At 39.4% G+C, this 21,011-nt stretch overlaps 1 protein-coding gene across 1 annotated transcript in view; it reads left to right on the plus strand.

Moving 5' to 3' along the window:
- The window catches only part of Arhgap20 (Rho GTPase activating protein 20), an 80,007-nt gene that overhangs the window by 14,055 nt on the left and 44,941 nt on the right, over positions 1-21,011 (plus strand). Inside the window, exon 2 of the mRNA XM_038322217.1 lies at positions 3,209-3,291. Coding sequence (XP_038178145.1) covers positions 3,209-3,291 — 83 coding nt within the window. The remainder of the gene's footprint in view (positions 1-3,208; positions 3,292-21,011) is intronic.

The following is a 21,011-nucleotide window of genomic DNA, read 5'->3' on the forward strand; positions in this document are numbered from 1 at the left end:
GAACAGCTGTACCTTTTGTTGGTCTAATATGGCCTGACCTGACAAGCTTGCATGACTTTTTATGTTTATAAAGGAATCAAGTCTCATCTTCTTTTAATACATTGAATTTTGTGTTGTTATAAACAAATAGAAAATCCGAGTCCTTGTTACCTAAGAAAAGAGCAGTGATTTTGTGCTATCAAAGACCCCATAGATCTTTGGTTTTCATATACAAGCAAGGGAGAACTATGGATTTTGAATGAAATAACACCTAATTCATTGTACTTTCTGTTATATCAGCTGCTCCTGAGACTTTTATTACTTCTGGACAAATGAAATCCTGTGAATCCTAAACAGTTCATTTATTGCTTTTTTTTCTTTTATTTCATTTCTGTCTTTTCCTTTTTTCTTTTTTCATTTTTTTTGCAAATCCATGGAGAATATCAGAAATAAAAATATCTAATGCTCTAGAAAACTGCAGTTCAGAGTTCCTGTTTCCTAGACAATAGAAACCCATAGAAGGGATTGGATTGTCTTGGGTTGACTCCATCAGGAGTAAAGTCTGAGACCTTTATCAATAGTAATGTGTGTGTGGTCTGATTTCATCTCCTTCAGTATGGCTCAAGCTGGATGAGGTAAGTTCCGTCAGTGTTTGACCCTTCATGTATCTAACAGTTGCTGTTACCTAAAACACCATCTAACCACTGCATATTCAGGCATTCTTTCATGTTGTTTTCATGAACAAAACCTGTATCTAAAGATACCTTTAGAAAGGAACATTTGTAACCATTTTTTTAAATTACTTATTTGCATGTTTTACAACTCTCTCAGAAAAAAAAAAAGTTCTTAAGTAAGATAGTTTCTTAATCATTAGATTCTTAAGGAATCCATTTCAGAATCTTTGTAATTCTGTGAAAAAATTAGTTCACAGCTTTTGTGAATTTAATGCCCATTAGCCAAGGGTCACCCTTGAATCTCGTTCCACTGCTCTTTTCCATTCCCCGCAGCCCTGTCTTTCACATGGATGCCTGTTCCTACACTAACATGGAAACCACTTCTGAATGAAGAATCTCCTTGTTAGTGTGTGTGTGTGTGTGTGTGTGTGTGTGTGTGTGTGTGTGTGGTAAGCTCTTTTCTTCACATTTTAATTCATTTTATGGCTCTTCTCTGAATTCTTTCCAAATTTCTTGATCAACCCAAATGCGGAGTTCAGAATTAGAAGTCATGTACGAATTAAGAACTCTGGGACTCTTCTCTGCTGACGGTGGTGTGAGAGGACACAAGTAAGAAGCTGCCACAGCAGCCGGCCTCAGCGCTGACCCCACAGAGAAGGTCAGCAAGCCCTCAAGGTCAAATAGGTAGCGGGGACTCCAGGAGGGCCAGCAGATTGCTCACATTTTAAATATCACAATGACAGAAATTAATCATGAGAATCAAGATGGGGAAGAAGGATCAAGACAAAGCCAGAGTGGAGTCCTCAAAAAAAAAATCAGAAACATCTTTGATGAATAATATTAACCTACACCTTCATTAGTAAAATGAACCGAGTCTTCCAGTATCGAGTCTGTTCACATAGGAAGACAGTCGTAGCATCTTCACTCAGCAGCAGTATCAGATGTGGGGGGGGGGGGGGGGTTTGGGGGTATAATATGCAGATAGGAGACAACGGTGATGTGCACCCCAATAATGAGGCCAGAGTGCCAGAAGCATCAATAATTTGAGAGATTCCCTAGGAACATCATGAAGTTTTGGAGTAAGAGCCATACTAAATACGTTTCTTATCCAACTAGATGATGATTCTTCTGCCCCCGTGTTAGTATCTTATATTTTATTTACCACCTAAGAAGTGGTTGATGCTTTTGCGAGACATAATGAGATGCTGACCTTGACCACCCACTTAGCTTTGTATGGTTCCTACTAGAGCCATGTCCAGTTTCCAAACATGACTATTCCATGGTCTCAGGCAGAGGGGGGACCTCTGGCCAGGTTGGGGAGAGGCTATGGCAGGAAGAATGGCTTTTGCGTTACAGTTTGAAGTTTCGTGATGGCTATTGTGACTCATGTTAATCTCACTGGTCAGTCTCCAGAAGCAGGCTCCAGCTGTATCCATGTCTGTTAACACTCATAATCTTCAATTAGAGAATAATTATCTGGATATCCCATACTGAATATATCCTCCTTCACCACAAATTTTTGGTTAGTAAAAATAGAGAAGTTGAAGTATCAAGTAACTGACTTCTTATAAATTTTCTAAATGCAAGATGAATTTTTCTTAAAAGTTAAAGAGAACGAGTGCACTTAGAAGAATAAATACTCGTTTGTGTAAATATTTAAATGAAAAATAATATCAAGAGTTGATTGCATGTCAGTTTAAGAGTCTGATTGCTAGACTGGAGAGATGGCTTCATGGTTAAAGGCACTGGCTGCTCTTGCAGAGAACCAGGACTCAAAACCACTTGTAACCAGTCCAAGAAATCTGATGCCCTCCTCTGGCCTCCATGGCCACTACATGTGTATGGTCTGCATAGGTACGTGCCAGCAAATACTCATACACATAAAAATCAATAAATCCTGCTTTAAAAAAAAGTCCTAGTCACTATGATTTTGGTTTTAACTGATTCTCCTTCCCTTTATTTGACCTCTCAAAATCTTTTATTCCACTGCAGCTTGATTGAGAACACATCATCACCATAAAATTGCCTCAAAATTATATCCCCCAATGTTAACTTGGAATATGAATAAAATAGTCCATGTCTATTTAGCATCATTGTTGCCAACCTGTGGGTCATGTCCCTTTGAGGGTCAAATGGCCCTTTCCTAGAGGTCAAATATCAGATATCCTGCATATCAGATATTTACATAACAATTCATAACAATAGCAAAAATTACAGCCATGAAGTAGCAACAAAAATAATTTTATGGTTGGGAGTCACCACATTGTGAGGAACTATGTTAAAGGGTTGCAGCATTAAGAAGGTTCAGAACCACTGCTCTAGCATTTAGCACGTATACAAAAGGCTGTGATGTTGTTTTTCCTTATTCCCTGGCAATAAAACTGCCTGGACCTCATGTTGACACTTGTGGTCCTATTTTAGATGTGGCAACTTTAGATCCTTAATGAAGGTTGTAGACTCTTTGGTAGTCAAGACAAAACTTGCTAAATTAGATTGAAAACCAACATTTACTTCCTTCTCAAGCCATCTGGTCTTTATTTTTTTTTTCTCAACAGAAAATGAAAACACTAGCAGAAAGGAGGAGGAGTGCCCCGTCCCTTATCCTGGACAAGGCCTTGCAGAAGCGGCCGAGTACCAGGTGAGTACAAGGCTTCACATTTACAGCACCACCGTGCTGGGGGCCTTGCGTCATTGATGAGGTTGTCAGGTCATCTTTCTGTAAGTCTGAGGGTTCTTTATCAGCACCCACATTTTCTGCTTGATGACAAACTATGACCTGTGAAGTTACTTAATAAGATATAGATAGTTTTAGAAGTAAAGCATCTACCTGGTTGTAAACCAGGTAGTAAACCGAACAGAGTGACTTTCATACCACACAGCTCACCAGTATGGAGGGTCAGAGTCTATTTGGAAAAATTAGAAATCTCAGTATTGACAGCGGAATGCTTACATTGTACCCCCAAATTTGCTTATGTCTATCACAAGGTAGAACCTATCCATGAATGAGGTGATTTTTACCAGTTACATTTATGAATAAATAAACCATATTAAGGTTATTTTTTAAGAGATTCTTATAGACAGTACTGTAAATTAGTAAAATTTAAACTGGAAAACTAAGCTAAATATTAAAAATGGCCATTTTACTTATTAATTACTTATCCAGGAGGATTTTAAGAAAGTCTTTTATAATGTGTACAAATTTAATTGCTATTTAATCACTAATTTGAGGTTTTAGGTTTTGTTTTATTTTTATTTTGGCGGTTTTGTTTGGGGTGTGTGTGTGTGTGTGTGTGTGTGTGTGTGTGTGTGTGTACATGTGGGTGGCCCGCATATGGGTATAGGTACATTTGTGTGCATGAGTGTGGAGGCCAGAGGTTTACACTGGATATCTGCCTCAGTCAGGCTTTTTACTGTAGTAGAGTCTCTGAGCCCAGAATTTGCCAAGGCAGCTGGTCTCGCTCGCCATTGTGCCCTGCCTCACAGTTGTCTGTCTCTGCCTCCCATCCCTGGGATTGCATGCAGGCTGCCACTGCCACCAGCTTTTTATGTGAGTGCAGGGGATCTGAATTCAGGTCCTCGTGCTTGCCTGGGAATCATTTTATCCAGTGATAAAATCTTCTTGGGTCCCTAATTCATTCATTTTTTTAAAATGGCATTTTAACTCAGAGACATTTTTTCTTTGAAATACAACTATGATGACTTTCTGCTAAGCCATAAATCCACGTAAAGAGAATCTCTGCAGCCTGTATTTAAAGTGAGGCTCTAACTGTAACCGTGCTGTTCACAAGTGGTGTGCTAACTTAACAAAGCATCTGTATGGTCATAACAGGGTTTTGTGGAAAAGATAAATTTCCAGTCCTATTTAATGAAATATTCAAAATACTTAGGTCACTTTTTTCTCAATTCTCAAACTAAGTCCTTTTTGACTTGTGCCATAAATGCATACACTGAAGTCATTGGGTTAGTAAAGAAAGATAAACTACTTTATTCAATAGGTGCCTAACCACAATTTAATTAGGAAGATGCTCTTCAAAATAAAAATGCAGTAGAGGACTTCAGTGTCACTCGTGACTTTGGATATTTGCTTTAACATGCTTCTGTGTCAGTGTGGACAAAAGGAAATAGCCTCATCTTTACGGTTTGGTCCTGGTGCCTAGGAAACACAGGAGCAGATCTTTTAGGGGAAGTGGAAACAGAGAGGAATGCAATTCTCAGTACAGCTCTCTCTAGTTCTCTGCATACAGAGATAACCTTTCACAGGGTTTTAAATGAAATCTATTACTGGACACTTGTAGGTTCGAAGTGTAGTAGCCATCACAGCTAAAAGAGGTCTTGAGTTCGGTGTCAGTAGGGAGACATTGTCTTCAAACCCAGGCAGGCATTTATATAACATTATACTGAAACTTACAAATATATTCAGCTCCCTGATGGTACTAACCTCTAGGGGCACTTTGGAATTGTGTGGAGGTTGGCTTTTCTGAAAAAATGCAGAGGGCAGCAAGCACAGAGGGTGAAAGACAGAAGGCATCCAGCAAAGTGGAGTCTACTGCTCGTGTCCCTTGTGAATGTCCCACACACAGCGAGCGTATTTATGGAGAGAAAAATTGTGTATGTTGTTCCTACCTAAGATCTGAATGTTTTATATAGAAGCACAGTATTTTGTCCACTTTAACTGATACTACATTTTCCCGAAATGCAGCTGTGTTGCACAGCAGGAGATAATTACACTTTGTACTCTTTTGAACCATTTTTAAAAAATCACTTGGTAGTACCACATTTGGGGGTATTCGTTTCATTAGAGGGTTGCTTAGCCTATTGTTCTTAAATGTAAATACATACATTATAAGTAGATGTAAACATTTGAATCCTAGTTGTGCTTTAGTAGAGTCATGCCTGAACCTGTCCATACCGAAGAGCATGATTTATTAATTGCACTCTGGTCTTCCTTTTTATTGTGATCAAAGTTCTGATTAATATTTTACATGTCATTTTACATTATAAAAGAAATTAAAATAGATGTGTGGGTTTATATAAAATAGATGATTCATATAATAAAGGGGCATCCAGTTTAGTAGATTAAAAACCACAAATAGAAATAAACAGGTAAATGGCAGATCAGAAGCCACATCAGTGCAGAGGAAAATAAATTAGGGTGTTGTTGATGATTGTTTAAGAAAACAGATAAAGTCCACTTGGACTTTTCTTCACAAGCGGGAGGCCAGCTCCAGTGCCCTGTTGCCCCACACTGCTTAGCTTAGCTAGAGTCAGCTGTCACTACCGAAGAAGTACTCTCACAGCAGACAGCGCCAAAGGCAAGAGAGGCGAAAATGCTACCAGGTATGACTACAGCCTGCAGAAAGAGAGGGCAGTGGAGACACAACCAGAATGTGGCCTAGGAGCCTGACTCCCAGGAAGGAGATCCTTATCAGAGAGGGAAGTGCACGTCCGCTGGTCTAGGGTCACTGGAGAGTGCTGTGGACCACGATGCAGCCGACAGGCTTGACAAAGAAGCACAGTCAGACAGGCCTTCTCCACCCTCTCAGAGCCTCGGGGGAAGCTCTGTGCATGGAAAGAACAATCCCTAAAGCCTCAGGAGCAATGAGGGAACTCCACAGGGGATTCTGGGAGAAGCAGACTTAGCCACAGAAGACCTTCTAATCATGAAGGACACATCGACACAATGTGTCTGAATTACTAAAGCTCTCTTCCCTCCTCCAACCCGTGGATTCTGATAAGAAAGACAGTCAAGGGTAGACAGGAACCTTCTCTTTCCAACTGCAGTCACAGTGCCTTCTATTTGATCTAACTGATTACTTTTATCATTTAATTGTTCTTACTTTCTTATTTTAATTGTTCTGTTATGTTTTAAACTTGTATTCACCAGAAAGTGCTTATGATTGTCCTTTCTCCATACTTACTAAAACTGTTTCCTCCCCATTTTTCTCATTGCTAATTCACTTTACCAGTTTACTGTTAATAGTCTTAGCGCTAAAATAAATACTATAAATTGCATTTTCCCTGATCAGTACCAGTATCCCGCTGTCACTGTCTCTGAACCTCGTTGGAGACACAAGAGAAGTGCACGTGTCTCCTACTGCATGTTAACCGGTAACTGCTGTCAGATCCTTTGTCATTGCCAAGGTCTTCCTCCTAAGAAGCAGTGACAACTCCAAGTGAAGACAGCTCACCAGGAGGACCCAGGATAAACCAAACAAATGGAGAAGGATAAGAAATCTCAGGACACATCCTCCCAACAGATACACAACACACAAGCAAGACGGTCATCTACGATGGCAGCTCCACAAGCTCACGACCTCTAAACACCAAAACCTGAAGCTAATTAGATAACTAAGGTCTCAGGAGGAGCTCAGAGTCCTGCTCTTAAGAAGGACTGATGACTGTAGAAAGGACCCGGGTAGATACATGAAATCAAACCAGGACCTAGAAAAGAAGTTACCACAGAGGATGAACTGCTCTGAGAGGAGAAATTCAAACACATGGACGAAAATTCAGAAAGGAAATTGAGACCCAGAAAAGAACCTATGTAAACAAGTTCTGGAAATGAAAGAATCAGATAAATTTTTAAAAAGTAAAAAAAAAAAACGTGGAAAGCATCATTCAATAAGCAAAAAGCATGGCCCTGCCGCAGCCAGGGGCTGTGATGATGTCTGAGGTTCCTGTTACCATCGAAGGCCATGTGGACGCCCGAGGCCTGGTGCCATGTTGGTGTCTAAGGGCCACACTGCTGCTGGGCCCTTGCTGAGCTCAATGGCCTGCACAGCCTCCTGGGGCAGTGGTGACATCCAGATCTGGCTGCTGCCAAGGACCCTGTCTGTGTCTGTGGTTCTACATGGCTGGGGTCTGTGTTGAAATCCAAAGCCCATATTGCAACCAAAGGTCACAGGGAAGCCCAGGATTGGGGCCACAACCTGTGGCCTTTGTTAGTATCTGGGAGCCATGCTGCCACCAGAGCCATCCCGATCTGTTGTCCAGGCTGAGCTCCTTCTAAGGGCCATGGCCATGAGGATCCATGGTCGACCTGCAGCTGGCGTCTTTGTTGATGTCTGCGGCCTGTGTCATCTCAGGAGGCATAGGGAACTATGTATGATGAAATCAGAGGGCCATGCTGCCCCAAACTCTGCTGGCCCTGGGAAAACTAGCTCTGCCTCTGGCTGGACACTGCAGCAAGGGAGGTGGCCCCTGCACTATGGAGAGATGTCCTTATCCCTCATCACAGGCAAGGGAGAACTGACCCTGATGGCATGGGTGTAGAGGAGCTGGCTCTGCCCCCTCACCTGAAGCAGGTGAATCCAGTAGCCTGAATTGACCAGCTCAGCTACCAACCTTGGATTGGCCCGCACTAAATTCTAACCCATATAGGACCTGCTGGAGCTCATGAAGAGACTGGTCCTGTGGAATGATACCCATAGGATCTCCATGACTTGGGACAGTTGTGGGATATCCCAGAAAAGTTTCAGTTAGGATCCAGTGATGAGCATATACCAGAAACCAGAGGCTTTGAAACAGACCAATGACTGATTGCAATGAGCATTTGTTAGTAAAGCTGATTGGACAAAGGGTCTATACTATGTGACATAACCACTGTCAGCACCACCGGGACATGAAGAGTCAGGAAAGGAGACTCAAGAGTCAGCAAAGGAGACTCAGAGAGGGTGTTGTTTGGATCTTGTTTTTGTTTGTTTGTTTACTTGCTTGCTTGCTTGTTTTTTTTTTTATTTTGGTTTGATTTTTTTTAAATTTTTCTTTCCGGATGTTCTGCATGGGTAAGGGGAGGATTAAGGGGATTTGGAGGTGAGCAGAATTGGATGGAGTACATGATGTGAAATTCCCAAAGATTCAGTAAAGAAATTATTTAAAAAAAAAAAAACAAGAAAAACAGATTTCAGGGTGGTGGATGATAAGTTCAAGACAGCAATCCACTCTAAGGTATGTGAAGCCAAAACCTGATGAACATGACCAGGCTTCCAATAACTTTGGAACAGGTTCAAGAGAACAAACCTAATAATTCCTGAGAAGAAAAAATTGAAATAATATCTAGAGACATCAATTAGTTTATTCCATAAAATTTTAGCAGGAAATTTCCCAAACCTACAAGGGAAAAAGTAGATATACAAACACAAGAGGCGTTTTGGACCTGTATTAGGCACAAGGAGAGGAGAATCTCTCTACCATGTATCATGATCAAAATCTCAAAAAAAAAAAAAAACAAGCAAGAAACAACAATAAAAATTTGTAAAGGAAAAACACCAAGTCACATACAGAGGCAGAAATGGCAGCTAGCAGACACCTCTCCTTAGAGGTCTCATTCATCAGGAAAGCATTATTTCTAGCCCTGAATGTAAGTGACTGCCAACTAAGATCTCTATATCCAACAAGGTCACTTAAAACTGAGAAGAAATGGGAATGTAACAATAGGAGGTAAATACAAGTTAAGGTGCTTCATCACAGCCAAGCCAATACTGCAGAATCTACTTAAAGCAATACTACACACAGAAGAGAAAAGGGCAGTTTTCCCACAAGAGCATAGGAAAACAAAATTTCATGAAAGGGATAACAAAGGAGAGCCAGGAAGGAGTCATCCTGCTCAGTAATGACAGTGAGACAGAAAGCTCTTGGTTCTAACAGGTCAGGAAGACGAGAGCTACTGCCAATCCAACCAGAACATCAAACACAGAGACTGTAGGAAATAGCAGGGCCTGCTCAATAATCACCTTGAGGACAAATAGCCATCTCTCATCAGTTAAAAGACAAACACAGATTAAATTATAAAAACAAGATCCAACTGTCTCTTGTCTCCAATAAAAGACACCTCACTAATAAAGTCATTGAAAAACTGGGAGTCAAAGGATGGTAGGCAGTCAGTCTAGCAAGTGCATTGCAGCCATTAACAAGCTGGTGTGGCAACTGTCATTTTGGGTGAAGTAGGCTCCTAACCATTGTGAATCAGGTAGTGAAAGGCCACTGCATTTTATTTAATAAAAGGAAACAATTCACCAAGAGTGCATATAAGCAACTTTTAACAATTTTTAGATCACGTGTCAGCATACCCAATTTTATAAAAGGAATACTGAAAGGCATGAGAGGTCAGATAGGTCCCAGTATGGTAATAGTGAGAACTCCAGTACCCAATGCTCATCTTTACATCAGTCTTCCAAATTAAGACTGAGCACAGACACTCCAGAGCTAACATACCATAGATGGACTGGATTGCACACATGTCTAGAGAATATTCCCTTAACAATTAGGGGATACACATTCTTGCCAGTGGCCCATGGAACTTTCTCTAAAATAGTTACATTAAAAACCACAAAAGCAATCTTTAACAAATACAAAAATGTTAAAATAATTCCTTGTATCTTATCAGACCATCATAGAGTAAAACTACAAATATGCAATAAGCAAAAGTCACAAAAATTATGCAAATCTTTGGATTCTTAAGAGTATGTTTTGAACAAAGAATGAGTCATTGAAAAATCTAGAAAGAAATTTTAAAACTTCTGAAAACAAATGAAAGCAATAGCACAACCTATCAGAACTGGTGTATAGCCAGAAAAGTTCCTGAAGGAATGTGTATAGCCACAGGTGTTCACCTTAAAAAAAGAAGAGGAAGAGGAGGAGACAGAAGAGAAGGAGAAGAGGGGGAGGAGGCAGAGGTAGAGAAGAGGAGGAAGAGGTAGAGATGGAGAAGGAGAAGAGGAGGAGGAGCTTATGGAAATAAGAAGCCAAACTCAAATATGGCAGATTGTAGACTGTTTTCATTCTACATTTTGTTTATTCATTCCTGGCTGCCCAGACCAGAAATAATCACTCAGAAACTATATTAATGAAATTACTCCTTGTCCAGTAGCTTAAGCATATTGCTAGCTAGCTCTTATATCCTGAATTAACCCATTTCTATTAATCTGTGTATTGCCACGAGGCAATGGCTTACCAGGCAAAGTTCCAGCATCTGTCTCCTCTGGAAGCTACATGGCTTCCCACTGACTCCACCTTCTTTATCCCAGCATTTAGTTTAGTTTTCTCGCCTAGCTCTACTCTGCCCTATCACAGGCCAAAACAGTTTCTTGATTCATTAGCCAATAAAAGCAACACATATACAGAAGGATTTCCCACACCAGCAGATGGAAAGAAATAATAAAGGCTAAGGCAGAGATGGGTATTTCAAAAGAAACTGACTGGTCAGATTGCATTCACAGCCGGAAAATGGAGAGCTGTGAACTCACTCCCTCTTTATTCAGTCTTTCTGTTGGAATGAGTCTCCCAGGTTAACACTTTCTGTTCCTCAGAAATGATCAGATGTATCTGCTCCAGGCACAGGTGCTGTTTCTTATGGCATAATCTGGGGAATTCTTAGAAGGTTTTGTTTGATAAGCCCTTTGTGTTCTAGTGGGCTTTGACAGGGTGGAACTGGTTTATTTTTGTTCTCGAAGAATGGCAGATGCACATGCTTTCTTCATTCCAGCTTGACTTAATTTGCTCATTTCAGTTATGACTCGGTTTTAGCTTTCCTTTTGGCACCAGCAGAGCACAGCCTACCTAGTGGATGCTGAGTTATAGTTATAGTTTTTGTCCTGTCCACAAGAATAGCAGGCTGTGCTAGGGTGTCATTGCTGTATTGGACTGCATACTTCTCTGCCTTTTAAAGCTGAGAGCTAAAGTTCTCTAGAATACTTTTGGCAGTGGATGATTGATTTTCCTTTAGAACTATGAACAAAACAAAAGGAAGCCAAGAAATAAAGGAAAGAAAGAAAGTAGTTGCTGTGATTGAGAGGATTTACATTACAGATTTAAAATAAGTGAAATCTTGGCTATTTTCATGGGCTTGAGCTCTGACTCTTTTGGCAAGCTCTTCCTCCTTTTTGAGCTTTACTTTCTTTATCTGTAAAACCTATTAACATAGCTATTATAATACATTTTACATATTACAGTTGCAACATAAGCTTTTGTTAAATACACTTATCGACATATATAAACCCATTTAGTCCCCAGTCACATGTCTTAGTAGCTGATATAGCTATAGAGCTTGTTTTTCCAATTTGACTGAGTGATGGGACCATATTTTATACTCTTCAAAATCTGTATGTTCAGTGCATAAACATTAGTTGAATTCAATACATAATTCCTTTCTTGTCTAGCTGAGTAAGAGCCCATGACTGCCTAAGAAAGTGTAGAATGGTCAGTACTGGGAAAGACCCTGATAGGAATGACGATTCTTGAGTAATTATATATATGTTTATTCAATGCTTGCCTATTTATTATGTCCTCTGACCCGAACCCACATGAATAAGGGTCCCAAACAGGAAGATGTCAAGGTAGAGGACCAGGGATGAGAAAGAGGTCAGAGAGCTGGGACCAGGAGATCTTCCATAAACACCAGTTTATGCCATGCAAGTTTATTAGGAAGTACAGCATCTTAGATACCATTTCTAAGGGGAAAGTGGGCCAAGGTCAGCAGAAAGCTAAATCAAACAATGCTGGCAAAGAGAACACAGGATACTTCAGACACAGTTGCCTGATAGCCATAGCCCTTCAGGGCAGAAAACAGGGGTTCCTGGGACTTGAGATCTTAACTCCTTCAAGGCCTTGGCCCCACCTCCAGACTAGACCTTGCCAAGTTTGCTCCTGGGCAAGGGCACACAGAACTAGCATTCCCTTTGTCCTTTCATCAGGGCCTTTGAGAAAGTCTTGGGTGGGCCTGGCTCCCAGCAGTCTGCTGTCAGGAGCCAATGCCATTGGTTCTGCTCATCATTCCTACTATAAGAAAACACAGCTAATAGATCCTAATGCCCTGCCCAACTTAACCTTGGTAGAGCTACCTGTTCTTTCTATGTTTTGGGGCTTCTCCTTATCATTAATTATATAGAAGGATTAAAGGTCAGAAGAAGTTAGTTGACTGAGTCTTTCATGTTCTTTCTAACTAGCCTTCAATTCTACAACTTTTGGTTTTAAAATTTCTCTGTGTTTCCAAATGTAGTGATACACGCCTTTGATTTCAGCACTCAGAAGCAAAGGCAGGAACATCCCTGTGAGTTGAGGACAGCTTGGTCTGCATAGTGCGCTCCAGAACAATAGAGCGAGACTCTGTCTGAAAGAAACTCTCTTCCTCTTTCCCTCTCTCCCTCTCTCCTCTCTCCCTCTCTCTTCCCCCTCTCTTTCCCCCTCTCTTCCTCTCTCTCTCTCTCTCTCTCTCTCTCTCTCTCTCTCTCTCTCTCTCTCTCTCTCTCTCTCTCTCTCTCTCATCTGTGTGTAATGTATGCACACACCTGTGCATGAAAGTGGAGATGAGAAGAGGACACAAGAGTATCCAGCTCTGCTGCTCTCAATCTTATTCCCTCGAGACAGGCAGAATCTCTCACTGGAACTGGAGCTAGGCTGATAGCCAGCAAGCCCCAGTGATCTACCTGTCTCTGCCCTACTCCCCTACTTCCTCCAGTGCTGTGGTAACAGGCACATGGAGGTGACCTTAACTCCTTAAAGTTTTAAAAGTCCAAATGATTGGCTGGGGAGGTAGCTCAGTTGGTAAAGGGCCGACTTTGCAAGCCATGTTTAGCATCACATACTTGTAATCCCAGCTCTGGGGAGGTGAAGACAAAGGGAGCCCTGGCGCTTTCTGGCCAGCTAGTATAGCTGAGTTGGTGAGCCCTGGGCTCAGTGAGAGATGTTGTCTCATAAAGAAGGTAGGTGAAGAACAACTAAGGAAGAGAGCTAACCCTAACCTCTGTCCTCCACATACATACATGTGGGCATGTGCATACACATGTGTATCACCCCTCTCTCCAGTATCAGTAACATACAGAATAGAAATGGTAAATGTGGTTCTTGCATCTCTCCATTTATATATAAATTTTTTAACTTAACTTTTAAATAACTTTTAAAAATGTTTCATCCACATGTCTCAAATCGTTTTTACTTAACCTATTTCCTTTAATACATTTGGGCACCTCTTAAAATCTCTGAGTGTGTGTTGCACTAGTGAGAAATAAGTAGTAATCTCTCTCAAGGAAAAGGCTGAACATTTGTTTCTGTGGGCTCTCAGGCCTGTTTTTGTCAGCCAGCTTCTATAGTACCCCTACCCAGTGACTTCTGCCCCTTGTTCACGGGCTTGTCTGATTCCATCACTGCATCAGAATTGCACTGTGTAACCAGTAGGGTTTAGCAGAAAGTGGTGCTGCCACTAAAATGAGGTTATAAAGACTGACCTCCAGTCTCGATTGCTCTCAGACTCTTCCCTGATTTGATTTGGGGGCATGTGAGGAAAGTCACGCAGTATCAGCCCTGTGGGGAGACCCCCAAGGAAAGAAGCCACCTCCCCTTTCTAACTGAGAATGAAGGGAAACACTACTATTCGGTTGGAAAAATGTTCAGTAGGATTTATCGGTGATGTTATATAAGGGTTGTAATTTCTTGTCTGAAAACATCATGAATTATTATGTTAATTTATTTAATATCTAATATGCAGTTATTTAAGCATTCGTTGCTTTTTTTGAGTTGGTTTTGGTAATTTGTGCCTTTCAAGGGATATGTCCATTTTACTCTTGACACTAATTTAATTATAATATTTTATTTTTGAAGCAAAATATGCCTTGATTTTTTTTAATTTGATTGGTTTTATTGTGCTATGTATATTTTGCCATTCCCTTCCTCCCCTCCCCTTCTGCCCTCTCACTGCTTCCCATGATCCCCACACTCCCAATTTACTCAGGAGATCTTGTCTTTTTCTACTTCCCATGTAGATTAGATCCATGTATGTCTCTTTTAGGGTCCTCTTTGTTGTCTAGGTTCTCTGGGATTGTGAATTGTAGGCTCATTTTTCTTTGCTTTATGTCTAAAAACCACTTATGAATGAGTACATATTATATTTGTATTTCTGGGTCTGGGTTACCTCACTCAATATGATGTTTTCTAGATCCATCCATTTGCCTGCAAATTTTAAGATGACATTATTTTCTTCTGCTGTGTAGTACTCCAATTTGTAAATGTACATCTTCTTCATCTGTTTTTTGGGGGTATTTTTGGCCAGAGGGTATTTTGGTTGTTTTCAGGTTCTGGCTATGACAAATAATGCCGCTATGATCATAGTTGAACACATGTCATTGTGCTATGATTGAGCAATACCCAAAAGTGGTGGTATTTCTGGGTCTTGAGGTAGGTTGTTTCCTAATTTTCTGACAAATCGCTATACTTATTTCCAAAGTGGCTGTACCAGCTTGTACCACACCAGCAATGCAGGAGTGTACCCTTTACCCCACAACCTCTCCAGCATAAGTTGTCATCAGTGTTTTTGATCTTGGCCATTCTTACAGGTATAAGATGGAATCTCAGAGTTGTTTTGATTTGCATTTCTCTGATGGCTAAGGATGTTGAGCATATCTACTTTGATGTTTCTAAAGTGTGCAAAAACTACAATTATACCCTTTTCATTTATTTCTGATATTGATAACCTCTTGTACTCTTTATTAAGCTAAAGGCATTGTTTTATTTTTATTTTCTAAGAACCAGGTTTTAGTTTTGCTGCTCTTCTCTGCTGTGTTCTTTGGGCTTTATTGGTTTATTGTTTTCTTAAGATTTAAGTAACTTATGTAATGAAGCACACAGAGCCTGCAATGTGATGAATTTTAATTTGCTATACAAACATGAAGCCAACACCACAGTCAGATAATAACAATTAATTACATGACCTCCAAAGGTTGGACATGTAACTTGTACTTGTCCTCTCATGATTCCCCCACCAACACTTAGGAAGTCAGTGATTGGTGTAATGTCACAGAGTCATTTCTGTTTTTGAGACTTTAATAAAATATTGTTTTTAAAAGGAAACTGCTGTGGGATAATGCTTTTGTTCACTGTAAAGATTTGTCACTCATATTGGTTTAATAAAATACTGATTGTTCAGTAACCAGGAAGGAAGTATAGGTTGGGCAACCAGACTATGAGCATTCTAGGAAGAAGAAAGGCAGAAATGTACTCACCAGTCAGGTCAGACACATAGGACAAAAGATGAGAATGCCTCACTGAGAAAAGGTACCAAGCCACATGGCTAAACATAGACAAGAATTATGGGTTAATTTATGTTGTAAGAACTAGTTAATAATAAGCCCAAGCTAATAGGCCAAATAGTTTATAATTTAAAAATACTGTATTACTTTTTACTGCTGAGTAATATTGGAGTCTGAGTTCACCATTGCTTATGCCTTTTAATTTGCTGGTAGCCAGTAGAGGTATTTCTTGCATGTACCAGTTAAAGTTGCTTTGCACATTCATGTGCCAGTATTTCCATGTATGTGCATTCCATTTTGTTTTTATTTTTAAGCAAGTATCAATAAATTTAATATCTCTATTGTAAGTTAGGTGTATGCATTAAGAAACTGTCAAATTATTTTCAAAAGTGGTTGTGCTTGGGCCTGAAAAATGGCATGGCTGGTAAAGGCACTTGCCACCAAGTCTAACAATCTGGGTTTGATTCCTGCAATCCACGTGGGAGAAGGAAAGAACTAACTCCAGGAAACTGTACTCTGACCTCCACTTGCTTCCCATGGCATGAGCATATTCCTATGGGTATATGTGTGTGTCACATAGGCATACACACACACTCAGAAAAGCAAGCATAATGACTGTACCATTTGATTTTCCCAGTAGCCACATATGTACCTATCTTTGTCAGCACAGGCAGCACTAGATATGGTCAAGCTTTTTAATATTGAGCATTCGTGTGTTATGTCATTTTATCTCTTATAGATTTTTATTTCTCTGATTATTCATAGTATTGAGCATCTTCTAATCAGCTTATTTAATATCCTTATCGAATTTGGTAGAATGCTAGGTTACATACCTTGATTTTGATTTTTGTTGAATTGTTTGGATTATTTTTGTGTTTTAAGTATTATTTATATATTCCAAATACTATCCAGTATAATGGCGACCACTGACAATATAATCAACTGAAATAAGTTCCCCACTCATGCCAGCTACACTTAAGACCTCATTGGAATGCGAACAGTTATACAATTCTGATAAACTATGTTCATAATCTCCATGCAGTTTTCTATATACCAGTCTTTTGCTTGGCATATGCTTTCTGAATTTTCTATCCATATATAAAGATGATTATTTTTTTCCCTCATAACAGCGTACTTCAAAGAGCCAGATTTTAAATTTTAATGAAGTCCTGCTTACTGCTTGTTCCTTTTACAGCTTTGTGCTATGTTCTGTCATTTCTTTTTGCATTTCTTGTGCATTATTTTAGAAAAGTTTACATTTATGACTATGATCCACTTTGGATCATTTTTATATATCATATGAAATGAGGGTCATATTTTAGTTTATTGCATATGGTTATCCAGTGTCTTTCACCACTCTTTTTAAGAAAGTTTCTTTTCCCTGTTCAGTTTCCTTTCCTCCTTAGTCACACAGTCATTTTTCTTTATCTAGGGCATAACTTCTGTATTCCGTACTACTCCTGCTAATATCACATCTATCCCAGTAATAAAAGCCTTGAAATATTTCAAGAGTTGCTTGCAAGTCCCTCAACTTCACTGTTTTTCTAAACTGTGTTTTACTTTGTTTTTCCTATTTCTAGTTGATTATTTTAGAATCTATGCCCATCCATGTAAATGTGTTGATTCACTTATCAATTTTGGTAAGATTGTTGCTGAGATAATAGTGGTAGCTTTTCACTGATAGTAATGTGGGCAAAAATTAACATTTTTTACTTCATTTTTGAATGTTTATTGTCTATATACAGAAACATACTTGACTTTTTATATTGCTCTTATTCTAATGTATTTCTAAATTCATGTATTAGCTTGAGTTAGTTTTTTGTGACTTCCATAGAACTCTACATAGACTAACTGTGCCACCCATGAACAGAACCCCATGCTGCTTCCCTCTGATCTGAACGTCTTCTGCCTCAAGTCAGAATCCACAGTGCAGTGGAGAGACTGGTGTTAGCAGACATCTTCCTTTCCTCCCTGGAAGCGAGAGGAGACAGAAGGCATCCCTGCCATTCCTAGAATGCTGGTGATGAATGTCCAGCTCTGTCAGATGCACTGTAAGCTTCACCATCTGAAAAGTCTTATAATTTCCTTTCGTTACCTCATAGATTATATTGGTTTTATGTGAAAGCAGCCCTACATGAACAAAACCTCGCTATATCATGATATAATACCATTTGTGTGCCTTAATGTTGAATTCAATCTGACGAGTACTTTTAGTGTTTTAGATCTGTATTTCTAAAAGATACTGATCTGTTGTTTTCTCTGCTGGTATTGTCTTTGGCTTTAATATCAAAATACTGATAGATTTGTGAATAACTTGGGAAATATTCTTTTCCTTTCAATTTTCTAGGAGCATTTATGTAGAAAGAAATTAGTATCTTTCTTAAATGTTTGATAGAATTCACCTTTGAAGCTGTATGGACCTACAAGTCTGGTTTTTATATACGTGTGTTATGGAAGTCTGTGATTACATTAAGTTTCTGTATCAAGAATATCTGGACCATTTCTTCTTCAGTAAGCTGTAGTGTGTTATATGGCTAAGGAGGTTTTCCATTTCATCTAAGTCATCAGTTACATAGCCATGTTTTGCCTCATAATACTCTTATCCATTTAATGTTGAAATATGTAGTCACATTTATAAAAATTAATGTTGAATTAATTATATATTTTAATTTATATTTTATACACATTAATAAGGTATATTTTATATGCATTAATTACAAGAGTTACTGAAATTTTCTTAAACTACACTTTGTCTTCAGTTAACATTTGCGTATCATAATCAAATTCCACTCACCATCTTTAAAGGGCATTTTTCAGTTAAATTCTGAGAATGAATTTCTTGTACTGATGATTTTGTCCCAGTGTTTTCCTCCTTATGCCTTAGATAAACACATGTTTTTCATTTATTATATAAAAATGAGTTTAGGACTATGTTTGTGCACCTGGTCACTGAAATGGACTAATTCTTTTTGGACTTAGGAATTATCTGTTTTTTATTAAAAGATAAATAGATGAAGACAGGAAAATAAGATGAAAGTCAACTCTGTTTCTTAAGGTCCAGCAAACACTGAGAGGATAGGGTGACTTTGTAGTGCCCTGCTATAGCTGTGTGAGTTGTCACAGTGTGTCCAGACATATCTGTGTTGAAACTGCACATTTATGAACTGAACATCAAAAGTCTGGAGTAGAGAATCTCCAGTATAAAAACTATTCTATGGATTATATAGTATAATTTTACATTGTATTACTTCAGGGCTCACATTAATTTCAAACTGTCTCATCTGGCCAAAGGGACCTCATATTCTTTATTTAGGTGGTTTTTCCTCCTTTGTAATCTCAGTTTCCAAGTTGATATTACAACATGTACTATGTTTCATGTTAAAATGGCAAAAGAAATTTAGACATTGCACATGATTTTTCAATGTCAGTAACTTAACTTCTTACACCTTTGTATGTGCCAAGTTCTGTAAGTATATCTCTTTATTTTAACCTCAGTAGACAATAAATACTTATTAATTATCCTAATCTGTGGAAAAGAAAGCATTATACTCAATTTAAGGGTTAAAGTGCACAAGTTAGTAAATGCCAGGGCCAGGATTTAAATTCTGACTCAAATCCCACATTATTAACTTATTGTGCTGGATAGTTTTATGCCACCTTGACACAAGCTAGAGGCATCTGAGAGGAAGGAGCCTCAATTGAGAAAATGCCTCCATAAGATCAGACTGTAGGCATGCCTGTAGGGCATTTTCTTAGTAATTGGTGTGGGAGGGTCCAGCCCACTGTGGGTAGTAGTTTCACCTCTGGGCTGGTATTCCTGGGTTCTATAAGAAAGCAGGCTGAGCAAGCCAGTAAGCAGTACCCCTCTATGGCCTCTGCATCAGCTCCTGCCTCCATGTTCCTGCCCTGTTTGAGTTCCTACCCTGACTTCCTTCAGTGATGAACTATGATGTAGAAGTATAAGCCAAATAACCTTTTCCTTCCCAGCTTGCTTTTGGTCATGGTTTTTCATCACAGCAGTAGTAACCCTAAGACAGTTGTGGTCATAAAAAAAGAACTTCAGACTTTCTGCCCAGTATTCAAAGGTGTCTCTTAAAAATACAGAGATGAGTCCAGGAAAACAAAGGTATGATTTTCATCATTTGTAACTGGAAAGATTTTTTAAGGTATTATTTTAAGATCTCTTCACTGCCCTTCATTTTATGAAGGGGGAATTTGAGGGCGAGATTCTGAATGCTTATTTATCTCATGATAGACCACCTGGTCCAACAGCCTCTTAAAATAAACACTCAGAAGTTTAATATTAATTACACACTGTTTGGCATATTAGCTCAGGCTTATTATTAACTAGCTCTTATAACTTAAATCAATCTCTTTCTATTAGTTTATATTTTACCACATGGCTCATGGCTTGTTACCACACATCTTGCTTCTCTGGCAGCTGGTTGGCTCAACTTTCTTTTTCCCTTTATCTTTGCTTAATTTTTCTGCCTGCCTCTATTCTGCCTTACTATTGGTCAAATTGGCTTCTTTATTAACCAATGGTAATAAAACATATTCACAGCATACAGAGGGGCATCCCACATCATATAAACATCAAAGCGTAGATGGCAAAGAGAACAGTGTGATCAAGCACAAAGCATTCTTAGGATAAATAGCAATAGCTTCTGTTTTGTTTTCTAGGTGATTGAAAATGTGTGTAAACTCTTACAATTCCAAGAACCAGGGAGAGGTCAGGATATTTGTCCTGAAAGATTGAGCTCCTGGAAATAACAGCCCCATCTTTGTGTAGAGCTTGTGAAAGGGTACTGCAGGTGGGCTTGCTAAGTAGGCCCCCCACCACTGAGATCTAATGAGAATGTCATGAAGAAAAGGCTGACCTGCTGGCATTTTTCACCCATCCTCAGATCAAGCCTGGAGACCCAAGCACTCTGAAAAGCTGGCCAAAGAGTACTTCATCCTTTCTTTTTCCCTTGAGTTGATGTGCCTGTTCACATCTGTGCCCATGGTCTGTCTGTAAGTCTGGATAGTTTGCTCTTTTCTGACCTCTCGGTAACTGGGAAGTACTCTACTCTGTGAGCAACCACATGGAGGAGTGAACATTCAGAGAGACATCTTCTAATTGGAGGCATCATCAACATCACCTGGCAACCCAGCACAATGGTAGGGCATTGCCCCATACTGAATGAAAACTGTCCAAACTGTCCAGAACAGTAAATACTTAGTGTTTTACAAGCTCTCCCTGCGGTTCTGATGCAGAAGGAAATTTGACAGCCACTGTCCTGAGTCATTGTGTAGATGAAGACTTCCCTAGGAGTGGCTAAGCCTTGGCTAGGAAATG

This window comes from Arvicola amphibius, chromosome 3, assembly GCF_903992535.2.
Source record: "Arvicola amphibius chromosome 3, mArvAmp1.2, whole genome shotgun sequence".
Taxonomy (NCBI): domain Eukaryota; kingdom Metazoa; phylum Chordata; class Mammalia; order Rodentia; family Cricetidae; genus Arvicola; species Arvicola amphibius.